This window comes from Microcaecilia unicolor, chromosome 6, assembly GCF_901765095.1.
Source record: "Microcaecilia unicolor chromosome 6, aMicUni1.1, whole genome shotgun sequence".
NCBI classification, from domain to species: Eukaryota; Metazoa; Chordata; class Amphibia; order Gymnophiona; family Siphonopidae; genus Microcaecilia; species Microcaecilia unicolor.
Window position 1 is genome coordinate 24283725 of NC_044036.1, and position 14051 is coordinate 24297775.

The 14051-nt window shown below is 45.5% G+C and overlaps 1 protein-coding gene across 3 annotated transcripts in view; it reads right to left on the bottom strand.

Moving 5' to 3' along the window:
* The window catches only part of FAF1 (Fas associated factor 1), a 716909-nt gene that overhangs the window by 441629 nt on the left and 261229 nt on the right, over nucleotides 1-14051 (bottom strand). For all 3 annotated transcript variants that reach the window (XM_030208188.1, XM_030208187.1, XM_030208189.1), the window contains one exon: nucleotides 10673-10778. In XM_030208188.1, coding sequence (XP_030064048.1) covers nucleotides 10673-10778 — 106 coding nt within the window. The remainder of the gene's footprint in view (nucleotides 1-10672; nucleotides 10779-14051) is intronic.

Below are 14051 nucleotides of genomic sequence, written 5' to 3' on the forward strand. Positions count from 1 at the left end.
GCTGTTCTGTGACCTAACACAGACCGGTTAAAATGACACGGTCACACATAGCCATAGAAGAGTAAAGAAACATTAGGCTGAAAGATGCTTCTTTCACAAGCTGACGTCACTGGGCAAAATCTTTTTCATATCTGCTGCCAACTCCCAAGAGAACCATCCTGAACTCTACACACCGCTCCACAGCCTTTCACCGCTGACAGCTGCTTCAAGCTGTATTTTTATTTTATTACACTCGATGACTCACCTCGCCGAAATACATTCAAAGCGAGACGCAATAAAAACAGAGTAAATGTTACAAAATTAAAAACAATAACCCCCCACACACACACATTTACTCTTAAAAAAAAAAACATCACTTCTCAACATAATTCCATCATGAAAAATGAAAGTTTCTTCTGAGCCCAAGCAGAGCACAGCGCAAGTCCCCAGAAAACTAAAATCATGCCTTTTGATTTTAAATAAAATTCTTTAAAATGCTACATATTTTGCTATTTTAGGTTTTATTGTGATATCTGTTACTGTTAACCCTGCAACAGCGGTAGTCGGTGTTTCAACACTGTGAGCACCAACTGAAAAGGACATATTCAGATTACTGAATGGTCAATTATTCTGTGCTAACATCCTGTAAGACACAGCAGTGTTGTTTAGGTATTAGTCCACACATCATGGAATGCATTACAAACACCGCAAACACGAGTGTTTAGCCTGGGTTTCAGGTTTATCCTAGATGAATATTCAAAAGCAGATATCTGCATCCAGTCTGTTTTACACTTAATTTGTTGTTTTTAATTATATTCAAAACTGTGCTAATCTGCAGGACATGAAAACCATTGTTTACTAGACCTAAAGTCACTCTTGGGCATATACCAGAGCAGAGACTTACTAGGAGTGCTGGTCACTGACCTGGCTGATGGCTGGACCGTATCAAACTATAGCTGCACCCTGGTTCAACTCGCCCACTGGTGCCTCCTGCCTCGCCTGCTTTACCGCTGCCAATTCTAGGGCTTATTTCCAAAACCCGCTAAGCTGATTTTATTGCATCAGAGAAATATCAATTTTTCATTTCCCAGAAGAGGTGAAGTAAACATACATTCAGAAAGTGTTGCTTAAAATCTTGCATTAGTTACGTGTTATATATATAATAAAAAATGCTGAATTTTAGAGAAACCTATGCATTTAATTATATGCCAGTCTTATCACATAAATCTTGAAATTGAATCATATAGGACTAACGCCTATGTTTACTAAGGTGCGCTACAGGCGAATTAGTGTTTTCAATGCGTGTAAATGGTTTGCACGCGTTAAACGCTAATGCGCCCATAGAAATGTACAGGGCTCGTTACCGTTTAATGCGCCTTAACTTTAAAGGCGCATTAGAAACTCTAATACATCTTAGTCAACATACCCCTAAATTTTATAAACAGTGCTGAAGAACAGCACTTAGCACTATTCTATAAAAGGCGCTTAAAGTTTGGCGCTGTTTATACAATAGCACTTAATGCCAGGAACCACGACTATACTTAGGTGCAACCATTTGCACCAATGAAACCTAGGTCTAAATCCCCGCACCTAAATTAAGCATGGATAGGGTTACCATATTTTGTCCCTCAAAAGAAAGGACACATGCCCCGCCCCCACCATACCCCACCCCCTTTCACACCCTCGCTCTGCCCCCTGTCACATTTTCCCCTCTCCCCTGTCACCCCCCCTTACCTTAATACTGCCCTGGTGGTCTAGTGACCTCTTCGGGGCAGGAAAGAGCCCCATCTTTCCTGCCAGGAGCGCTGCCCTGCATGCATCCTTCCTGTTCCTGATCTTGGCGCCGATTCAAAATGGCGAGGTCACTTCAACTCTCGGCGGCCATTTTGAATCGGCTCCGAGGATCAGCAACAGGAAGGATGCAGGGCAGCGCTCCGGGCAGGAAAGAGGGGGCTCTTTCCTGCCCCGAAGAGGTCACTAGACCACCAGGGCAGTAGTTAGTAAGTGGAAGGGAGGCTAGCAATCTGCCCGTTTGTCCGGATTTCTGGACAAACGGGCGGGCAGGCCTTCCTATAGGACGGCCCGCCCACCAGCCTGCCCGTTTGCCCAGAAATCCGGACAAACGGGCAGATTGGTAAAACCCGCCCAGTTGCCCGGACATATTCTCAAAAACAGGACATGTCCGGGTAAATCCGGACATATGGTAACCCTAAGCGCGGATCCCCTTTACTCTATAACAATGTGTGTAAATTAAAGGAATGCCTCTGATCTGCCCATGACCTTCCCATGGCCGTGCCCCTTTATTGAACCCGTGTGTAAAATTTAAGTGCGGATCCCACTCCTAAATTTACGTATTTAAATTTTAATTAAATCCATTTAGCACCAATAATCGTTTGATAAAATCTCAATTATTGGTGCTAATTGGCTGATTATTCAATTAAATTGCACGTGAAAATTGGGCAGGTACCCAAAGTTGCACGTGTAATTTTTAGTGATTTCTATAGACTTCGAGGGATAATGTGTTAGGTGCAACATATTAAAAATACTGAACTAGGATTAAAACTATAAAACATTTTTCTGTTCCTGTTTATCCAAAATGTGTCACTACATGTGACAATGGCATGCCACATTGTTGGCTGCTGCACGTAATGCTACCTAGTATGTTACGGCCAAAGAACAAAGAAGACTTAACTGGTCTTGGAATGAACATCCCGCTGGACTTAGCTAATTTTGGAAACAAATCTTATTTTAACTTGGCTGCAGATGAACATAGTAACATAGTAGATGACGGCAGAAAAAGACCTGCATGGTCCATCCAGTCTGCCCAACAAGATAAACTCATATGTGTATACCTTACCTTGATTTGTACCTGTCTTTTTCAGGGCACAGACCGTATAAGTCTGCCCAGCACTATCCCCTCCTCCCAACCACCAGCCCTGCCTCCCACCACCGGCTCTGGCACAGACCGTATAAGTCTGCCCAGCACTATTCCCCGCCTCCCAACCACCAGTCCCGCCTCCCACCACCGGATCTGGCACAGACCGTATAAGTCTGCCCACCACTACCTTCGCCTCCCCACCACCAAACCCTCTTCCCCCCACCGGCTCCACCACCCAATTTCGGCTAAGCTTCTGAGGATCCATTCCTTCTGCACAGGATTCCTTTATGTATATCCCACGCATGTTTGAATTCCGTTACCGTTTTCTTCTCCACCACCTCCCGTGGCAGGGCATTCCAAGCATCCACCACTCTCTCTGTGAACGACAAACACTTTTCATCTACACAATTACACTGGTCTATATGAAACTATAGCTCATTTTTTTGCCAAAACTGGACTGCTCCCAGGTGGGCTAGGAGCAATTTTTGTGCACTATATGGCCGTAACGCTGCACAGCATCACATTCAGGGGCCCAGGGCAGAAACTAGGAAGAGGGCCCGAAAGCTGGCCTTCAGCCTAAGCCTCCTTCAGCTTGAGGCAGACCTGGGGCCCCCTATGGTATAGGGGCCCAAGGCAACTGTTTGCTACCCCCTAACGCCAACCCTGAGTCCATGGCATAGCACTGGCTGGTGGTGTAGCAAACTAAACACTGGATGAAAGAAAACCATCGCCTACTTAACTGCCCAAAGCACCTTGGGACGAGCACGTAATCACAGCACCCTATCCTGTAGAAGATTCAAGATCAGGAGCAATCTCAGATCAGGATGGTTAGCAGTAGGAACTATGGCAATGTGACAATTTGAAAATTCAGAAAAGGAAGTCAGACTGACCAATCTTTGAAGTGTATACAATTAAAAACAAAAGTTAGCTATACCTAAAAATAACTTGATTGGTCTATGAGGAACTTTTATGATCTGGCCTAGTGGTTAGGGTGGTGGACTTTGGTCCTGGGGAACTGAGGAACTGAGTTCGATTCACACTTCAGGCACAGGCAGCTCCTTGTGACTCTGGGCAAGTCACTTAACCCTCCACTGCCTCATGTAAGCCGCATTGAGCCTGCCATGAGTGGGAAAGCACGGGGTACAAATGTAACAAAAATAAAATAGATACTATTGGAGATTCTACATGGAATGTTGCTACCATTGGAGATTCTACATGGAATGTTGCTATTCCACTAGCAACATTCCATGTAGAAGGCTGCGCAGGCTTCTGTTTCTGTGAGTCTGACAGACTCACAGAAGCAGAAGGCTGCGCGGCCACATTGGTGATCTGCAAGGGCCGACTTCTACATGGAATTTTGCTAGTGGAATAGCAACATTCCATGTAGAATCTCAGATAGTAGCAACAGTGGAGGAGTGGCCTAGTGGTTAGGGTGGTGGACTTTGGTCCTGGGGAACTGAGTTCGATTCCCACTTCAGGCACAGGCAGCTCCTTGTGACTCTGGGCAAGTCACTTAACCCTCCACTGCCCCATGTAAGCCGCATTGAGCCTGCCATGAGTGGGAAAGCGCAGGGTACAAATGTAACAAAAATAAAATAGATACTATTGGAGATTCTACATGGAATGTTGCTACTATTGAGATTCTGTTGCTACTATTGGAGATTCTACATGGAATGTTCCTATTCCACTAGCAAAATTCCATGTAGAAGCCTGCGCGGCCACATTGGTGATCTGCAAGGGCCGACTTCTACATGGAATGTTGCTAGTGGAATAGCAACATTCCATGTAGAATCTCAAATAGTAGCAACAGTGGAGGGGTGGCCTAGTGGTTAGGGTGGTGGACTTTGGTCCTGGGGAACTGAGTTCGATTCCCACTTCAGGCACAGGCAGCTCCTTGTGACTCTGGGCAAATCACTTAACCCTCCGTTGCCCCATGTAAGCCGCATTGAGCCTGCCATGAGTGGGAAAGCGCGGGATACAAATGTAACAAAAAAAAAAAAAAAATACAGATTGGGGGACTATGAGCAAAAACAGCCAGTTTGTTTTTTGCTTTGTTTTTTTTTTTTAATTTATAGCAAATACATTGTTTGTGGATCATCCCTTGGCAATTACGGAGCAGAAGCCCTACAACCAAAGGACGTTTGTCATCAGGGGTTTCAACATCAGTGCAAAGACGAAGTACATATTATAATTGTTTGCAAAGTCAGAATAACTAATTCTGAATGCTATCCGAGTATTCTATTTCCCCCCATTTTAGATCTCCACTTCCCTTCCACTTTCCCAGACGTTATTCCTGGAATGCTCCAGGCACGCTGGCTAACCTAAGGGCTGGAGGAGTGTCCTTTCAAAGGTTCACCCTCAATGCCATTTGTTGGCCAGCAGAGGCCGCCACAGTAGCATCAGCCACTCTCCTTGGGCCTTTGTGGGGTACCCTGGCCTTACTGGCCCCAACAGGTGGGGGATTCAGACTTGGATGCAACACAACACACAGTGCTGCGGTTTAAGCCAACCTACAGATTTGCTTTTATTAACACTTTTTTTGTTGCAAGTAGATTTAATATAGCAAGTGCCCAGAATAAACAGCAAAGCACATCAAGGCATAATTCAAAACCTTGACTCAAGAGTTTCGATATGATGATGTGGGTTCCCAACTCATTGCAGGAGGCCTGCAAGCAGATTGCCAAAGCTTTGTACAACAGGAGCCGATACACAAAAGTCCCCGGCAACAATCGCTTGCTATTTCCACCTTGGTAAAAATTAACAGTGAAAATAACGCAAGATTCTCTAAAGAAATCAAATACAAATGAGCTACACAGGCTTTAACCATGCAGCTCGGTAGGGAAAGCGCAACAGCATGAGCATAGCAGTCAATCGATAAACATGGCTGCTATGCGCATGCCCTGAACAGCGTGGATGTGGCTCTAGGACAGCTTTCACCAGGTAAAACTAGAAGAAAAAGTCAAGCTTCACTTTGTACTCCAGTCTCCTGCGATCCATACATAAAACTTCCTTTTTTGTCAAAAGTCCTAAAATTGCACGAACCGCAAGCCTGTTAAATCTCCCCACTACACTCCTTCTATTGGCCTACCAGCTCTATTTATATTTGCGAGGTTCTGATTGGCTGCGAAGATTAAGCTGTTTGTATATATAACTCATAAAAGCCAATTTCTGAGCTCTGCCCCCAACATTCTCAATCCTGGCTGCTGATTGGCTAAAGGAGGCTCCAAATTTGGAGCGAGAAAGTATTCTATAGAATAATACAAATAATCCCCCCCCCCCCCCCGGGGGGGTGTCATTTATTTGTGCATCTGTGAAAGCCGTGTATACCTTTTTTCCCCACAAACAGACATGGGTGGCAGAGGACCCAGGCAAAAGGCATTTTTCCTACGTTCTTCATAACTCCTTGGGCTGGAAAAGGAAGATTACCGGGAGGTTAAAGCTAGATCACAGGACACAGCCAAAAGGAAGGTCCTACAATGGCAGTCAAAGTTGATGAAAGCAGAAAGCATCGCCACAAGCTGGCGTGAAGCAGTACTGTCTATAGCAAAAACCCGAACAAAAGTCGTACTATGGCTGCTCCACACCTCACGTAAAATTTCTCTCAGTAAAGGTAGGCGGGCCTTTCTGTGCATCAGAATGCACATTTAAATACTGATCAGCTCATTTAAATAGACTAGCAAACTATTCCCATTAATGTTTGCTACAAACATTAAAAAGCACGCTGAGCCCCCCCCCCCCCCCATGCATCTCCCGCTGAACCGGCCGGAACCGGTCAAAAACTCACGTTGCTAGCCCATTAAGTTTTGTGCATCAGCCCCTCAGACTTTTAGGATTTCGTCATGACTAGACATTACAGGGTAATTTTAAGTGGCCACGTATGTGTGAAAATTCTGACTGGTATAAAAGTACACCCACCGACATGGCGTTACATACTTTGCTGGTAGGCATCTAAAGGGCAGATCAGGAGTGAAGCACGCGTGCACACACACACATTATAAAATTCTTTAATCTGGTGGTTCTCAAACCTGTCCTGGGAGACCATCAGTTAGTCAGGTTTTCAGATTTACACGTAACAGGATTCCACCAGGTACTTGTGACCTGGATTGGCCACTGCTGGAAGCAGGATACTGGGCCAGATTGACCATTGGTCTGACCCAGTATGGCTAATCTTATAGTAAAACTAGCCGTTCAGCCTGTTAAAACGGGCTAGTATGGGGTTTTGGCAAGGACCCCTCCCCTCGCCGCTGCCCCTCCCCCCCCCCCCCCCCCCCCCCCAAGGTCGCCGCTACCCCTGCACCTGGCCCGGGCCCTCTCTTTGGTATTGAACTTACATCGGCAAAATGCAGGAAGCACACAGATTAGCTGAGCTCCCGTCGGCCTTCCTTCTCTGCCTGTGTCCCGCCCTCGTGTGACGTAACGTCGGCGAGGGCGGGACACAGGCAGGGAAGAAAGGGCGACGGGAGCTCAGCTGTTATGCGTGCTGCGTTTCGCCGATGTAAGTTCAATACCGAAGAGAGTGCTCGGACCGGGTGGAGGGGGAGCGGTGGCGGCGACCTCGGGGGTGGGGGGAGCAGTAGCGGTGACCTCGGGGGGGGGGGGGGGAGCGGTAGCGACGTCGGCACATTCGCGCATTTTCCCTCTCTGTCCCACCCCCGTCATCACGTATTAACACAGGGGCGGAACAGAGAGGTGAGTCTCTACTGCCATTTGCGAGTGAGTACGGTCACTCGCCATTTATATGTTTGATAGTAGAGGACAGCAGATAAAGCCCTGCATCATCCATCCAAGTCTGCCCAACATATGCATACTTAGTCATGAGCTGTCCTTGCCATTTTCAGGGCACATGGCTTAATTTTCAACTACTAGAGTTGCCATCAAAGATCTGGTTGGGTTGGAGCAAGCTATCTATCCATAACGGGGACACAGACCATAGAAGTCTGCCCAGCACTAGCCTTACTTTCCAACTACTAGATTTGCCGCTTAAGCACAGCTAAGCTGTTTTGATTTCATTCTCTTTCCATTTAGGAATCTTTTGTGCATATTCCCCATATTCTTTGAGTTCTATTACCATTTTCATCTCCACCACCTCCAACAGAAGGGCATTTCAGGCATCCACCGCCCTCCCCGTGAAAAAGTACTTCCTAAAATTACTTCTAAGTCAACACCCTCGTAATCTCAATTCGTGTCTTTTCTTCTGACTGGCATGCAAATCTGTCTCATGAATATTCGCTAGGGATAGCCTGAAAACCTGACCAGCTGGTGGTCCCCCAGGACAGGTTTGAAAACCACTGCTTAATGGGTTCATAAAAGTCAGAGGCATCCAACATTTATACCACCTCCAGAGCATGTGTAAACACCACACTTGCAAAGTAGGTGCAACTTTTGCCACTTATAGTACTATTTTATGAAGACAAGTTAGCACCTACTACAGGCTTCCACTAGATGCTCCCTCATAAAATTACCCTCCACAAGCATCAGTTTTGGATGAACAGTCAATTGTTTTAAAGAGTAGATTAGGATATGTTCATGAAAATGCACATCTTTCGCTTACAGGCCGATGCTCAGAACTCCTGCGGTAAAGCCAACAGCACAGAACCCACACCACTGGAACAGTGCAGAAAACTAGTTCACCGATGCTCAAAGGAAACGGTATTCAAAATATATGCAGACTGTAAAAGCAAAAGCAATGGGAGACGTGCTTGGTGCACGTACAGAAGAGTTTCACAGGAAGCTCAGCTCTTGTGTGCATGCACCAGGCAAACCTGAAAATAAAGAACACATTTGTGCCTGTTTGCTGCGCCTTTAAATACAAGCTTTTCAATTTTTATTTTTACTTGGAAGGCTTATATTTAAGCACAGGAAAAAGGCTCCAATGTCTGCTTTCACTTTTGGGTTTGCTCGGAATCATGCACATTTATTTCTTAGTACCGGCGTTTACATGATTGCACAAGCTTTCTTTCACTTCTAAAAGAAATCAAAACCGGCAGACCTGGCATTTGGTTTTAAGGGTGGTTTCGTTTTGTGTGCTGTTCTCTGAGCATTGGGAGGGACTAGGAAATGACCTCATTAATATCCGTTTGACTACATTTGCAAGCTATTTGGGCTAATCACTGGCACTCCCATAGTCTCCCACACTAGGACTCTCGGACTATTCTGCACTCGATAACGCTGGAACGAGTCCAGCGCTAATCGCTTCTAATGCCGGCGTTATGTTTTGAGCATCAGCCCACTAAAAACATACTTTAACCTTAAGCAGTATTCCTGCTTCTCCAGCCTTTTATCTAACCTTCCTTTACTAGGGGTGGGTTGATTTATTAGGGATAAATCTGAGCAGGAATACTTGAAAGTTTAGATTGTGCAGTGGAATATAAAGGCCAACAGATAAACTAGATTGTAAGTCCAATTCGACTGGGAAATAACCTATGTAACTACTTTTAACTCACCCTGAGCTTAGAAATGGAAAGGAAAAGTGGGGAAAAAAAAAAAAAGCTCAAATCCAAATTTCACTTGCTTGTATCAGTCAACTCTTCCTCTATGTAGGGAGTAAGTTTTGAGATGAACAAATATTCCTAGTTCTGATGATGGGAAAGATGGAGAAGAGTCGCCTTCCGTCACCAAAAAGGTAAAATGACAATGCTGTCCTTTCCAACAGCGCTCCTTGGTAGTCTTTGCATACTACCGAGAGTGGAGGAGTGGCCTAGTGGTTAGGGTGGTGGACTTTGGTCCTGGGGAACTGAGGAACTGAGTTCGATTCCCACTTCAGGCACAGGCAGCTCCTTGTGACTCTGGGCAAGTCACTTAACCCTCCATTGCCCCAGGTACAAATAAGTACCTGTATACAATATGTAAGCCGCACTGAGCCTGCCATGAGTGGGAAAGCTAGGGGTACAAATGTAACAAAAATAAAATAGATACTATTGGAGATTCTACATGGAATGTTGCTACTATTGGAGATTCTACATAGAATGTTGCTATTCCATTAGCTCATTCCATGTAGAAGGCTGCGCAGGCTTCTGTTTCTGTGAGTCTGACGTCCTGCACGTACGTGCGGGACGTCAGACTCGCAGAAGCCTGCGCGGCCACATTGGTGATCAGCAAGGGCCGACTTCTACATGGAATGTTGGAACATTCCATGTAGAATCTCAAATAGTAGCAACAGTGGAGGAGTGGCCTAGTGGTTAGGGTGGTGGACTTTGGTCCTGAGGAATTGAGTTCAATTCCCACTTCAGGCACAGGCAGCTCCTTGTGACTCTGGGCAAGTCACTTAACCCTCCATTGTCCCCATGTAAGCCGCATTGAGCCTGCCATGAGTGGAAAAGCGCGGGGTACAAATGTAACAAAAATAAAATAAATACTTGAAAGAGATTACAGTTCAAAGCTCCATGTCCTCACAAAAGTAAAGCAACACAGGTGTTTAAAAGAGCACAACGGCAAGAAAACAACCAAAATAATGTTGTTTATTTTACCACTCCCATGAATGAATGGCATAGAGTCACTTTTAAGGCAAGTAAACCCTGAGCATCTGCTATAAAACTGGAAAATTCAAAGTAGCAAAAGGAAAACTTATCCTACTGAAAATACTTTCAAATACTAAAATATGATTGATGCTGACGACAAATTCAATAGACATACAAATATTTCTAGGTCAAATGCTTTAGTATATCAACAATACATCTTTACCGCTCCTGTTAATTAAAGACAAGTGAAACATTGTGAGTATCTAAGCAGAAACGCTAAGCTCCCTGAGTCAGGGTCACCATTAGCTCTAATGAGCTCCCTTTACTCTTCAGCTGTGAGATATGTCACACAACTCACCTCCTGAATGGTACTGCTTCCTGAGAAGTTCAGGCTGTACTCCCGCTGGACTTCACGATGGGTGATGATCAGCATGAAGTTTTGATTTAATAACTCCTGCAGGGCACTGAAAGGGTTGAAAGAAAAACAAGAGAATCAGGGCCGAGCATGTTCTAGCCTGCTTCACAGCTAGCTGTAGAAGCCCCAGGAGTATGACAGCCTCCGTTTAGACAAGCCCAGACACACTCCAGCATCCTCCTTAACTGGGAAGGCACGCTGTCACAGAAAGGGGAGCTAACTGGTTAACCCCTTGTCTACAAAAGGAGGTTACAGAGCCATGTAACAGTAATACCATCATGAACTAAATGGATTACCTATACATTCACAATGTTACTACCTAAAAATAAAACCTACGTTAACACTGGCCCAAGTCCCTAAATTTCATTTCTGATACAGAGTACGTTTGTCTTGCTACCCGTTGAGCTCAGTTAAAAAAAAAAAGAAGAAGAATTAAATCAATATATGTCAAACTAAATAATTTGTTATCGTTGAACATCTAACAAACACAAAAAATTCTATTTAAGTTGATTATGGATAGTGGGCCTGAAAACCAGACAACTTTGATCATATTTTAGGATTTCTGTCATTTAACAAAGTGAAAAGAAAGAGGTGGAAGGGAAAACTGGAGCTGCAAATGGGGGTAAAAACGACGGGGAAAGCAGAGAACATCTTGCAATGAACTGAAAATCAAGAAGGAAGGTTCCCTTAATTTGGTGTAAGGAAGCCCCAAAATTAAACGTTAAAAAAAAAATATATATATATATATTTACTACATATATCTACATATATATACAAATATACATATATATACTACGGCTGCATTTCAATTCAAAATGTTAAGCGTGGTTAATTGCGCAATTAAAGGCAGGACATAGCCAGCAGTCCACTGGGGAGGGCACGCATTTCTTCTCCCTCCCCCCCCCCCCCCCCCACATTAGATATCATACCTTCACTGGTGGGGAAATTGAAGCCCTGCCAGTCGAAGAAATCTACTACCAAAGCAGGCTCCTTCCTCCTTGTGCTGCCTCAGGCGCGAGGATGTCAGCGGGGTGCCTCTAGCCGCCGAAACTGGCAATCCTCGAGCATGCTCAATTCATGCACCAACTGAGCATTCATTGGGAAGTGCAAGTGTTGGTGGCGGCCTGCTGACTTCCTCATTCCTGAGGCAATATGAGGAGGAAGGGGGTAACTCTGGCAGATTTCTTTGGCTGGCAGGACTTCAGCTACCCCACCAACTACTGAACAGGTACTGCAGCTTTGGAGGGGGCTTGAGCCCCTTCTCTCCCTCTCATGTTCCCCCCTGTGCCTTTACCCATTCTCTATCTTTCTCATGTAACCCCCTGTGCTTTGACCCATTCCCTCTCTCACGTGCCCTCCTGTGCTTTCACCCATTCCCTCTCTTTCTCACGTGCCCCCCTGTGCTTTCACCCATTCCCTCTCTCTTTCTCATATGCCCCCGTGCTTTCACCCATTCTCTCCCTCTCTGATGTGCCTCCCCTCACCTCTCCTCCCATGGTTCTCTTGCCCTCCCCCACCCAGTCAGTCCGGCATCTCTCCCTCCCGGACCACCGGCTGCTCTCTCTCCCCTCTTCGTTTACCTTTTTTTTCAGTAAATCTTCACTCTGCAGCAGCAGTGGTATTGAAACGCTGTCTCGGCCTGCATCGTGCCTTTCCTTCGGACCCTTCTCGCTCCCTTCTGAAAACAGGAAGCTAGATCAGAAGGGGGTGGGACGGGTCAGAGGAAAAGGTCTGGTGCAGACCAAGGCGGTGTTTCAATACCACTGCTGCTGCCACAGCAGGGCAAAGATTTACTGGAAAAAAAGAAAAAAAAAAAAAGTAAACAGTGGGTAATTCCCTTCAGGTCACCTAAACTTAGGTGTGGGATGATCAGCGCTAAGCATAATTTATATATTGGCAATTATGCACATAATGCGAGGCTACACCTGTCTCGGCCAATTGGAAAGTTGTCCAGGCCTTGCGACTAGGCGCTGAGGTGCCTGCTCACATCTTGACCTCGAGGGAGCTTCCCCTCCTGATGTCGAGTGATGCTGTGCATGGAGAGCCGCCAACACCAATGCATCTCGAGACAATAGAGCCAAAGACCACTGAATCATGTGCCTCGGGGCTGGAGTGGCTGAGTACATTTTGGAGCTGTAGCAAGTTTGCTAACTCCTCCTCAGCATGGCCCGGTATCGGTCATCAAGGACAGGCATCAATAAGGCTGGGGTCGATGTCTGTGTACAGAGCGCGTGACGAGTTGTCGGGGCCGAATCGGAAGCAGGATCCTGGCTGCACGGAGATGGAGGCAACAGCACCAGTATTTCAGAGGGGGGAACAGTCCTCTCAATGCCGATGCTTCTTGGGTGCCGGCAATGCCGATGCCCCAGAGCTTCCGGCACCATGTATTGAAGGGGACCAATGTCGATGCTTTTGGCCTTTGTCTGATGCTGATGAGGATGATGTTGAATCCACACATGTCCTTGGCAGTGTTCCCGCTAAGGAGCAACCTGCTACGTGCAAAACTTTTTTCGAGGGAGCGCAGAAAATAGCCTGACAGTCAAAAAAGAGTGGGGGAGATCCCCCCGAGCTATCTGCATGGTCCATTTGTAAAAAGTCTAAAGCTGTTCCAGTTAGATAGGCAGTGCCTTAAAAGGTGGAGGAAAAAGGATTTTTTTTAATTTATTTGAAAGCTTCCCATATGTAAAAACTGAGTTACACTAAAACAGCTTCAAACAGTAATACATGGCCAAATTTCAGTGAGGATATCCTGTTTACTGATGGGTTCATCTTAACTATTGTAATCTACCTTGGGAAGCCTGGCGTTATAAAGATTGGAAGTAAAATCAAACTCTCCTTTCATTGGGGCACATGGAATCATATCTTCACCATCTCTTTTGTACAAATGGGTTATTATGTTTTGAGCATGTTTCAAGGACAAGTGGTTTTCATAAGTCAAAATAATAAAAATATAACTAAAACATAACTAAATGGGCTATAAGTCTCTAATGCACTCTACTAGTTTTCTTATACAGTAGAATGCCATTTATCCGAAAGCCAATCATCTACTACTACTACTTAACATTTCTAAAGCGCTACTAGGGTTACGCAGCGCTGTACAATTTAACATAGAAGGACAGTCCCTGCTCAAAGAGCTTACAATCTGAAGGACACGTGAACAGTCAGTCTGATAGGGGCAGTCAAATTGGGGCAGTCTGGATTTCCTGAAAGGTAAGAGTTAGGTGCCGAACGCAGCATTGAAGAGGTGGGCTTTAAGCAAAGACTTGAAGATGGGCAGGGAGGGGGCTTGGCGTAAGGGCTCGGGAAGGCTGTTCCAAGCATA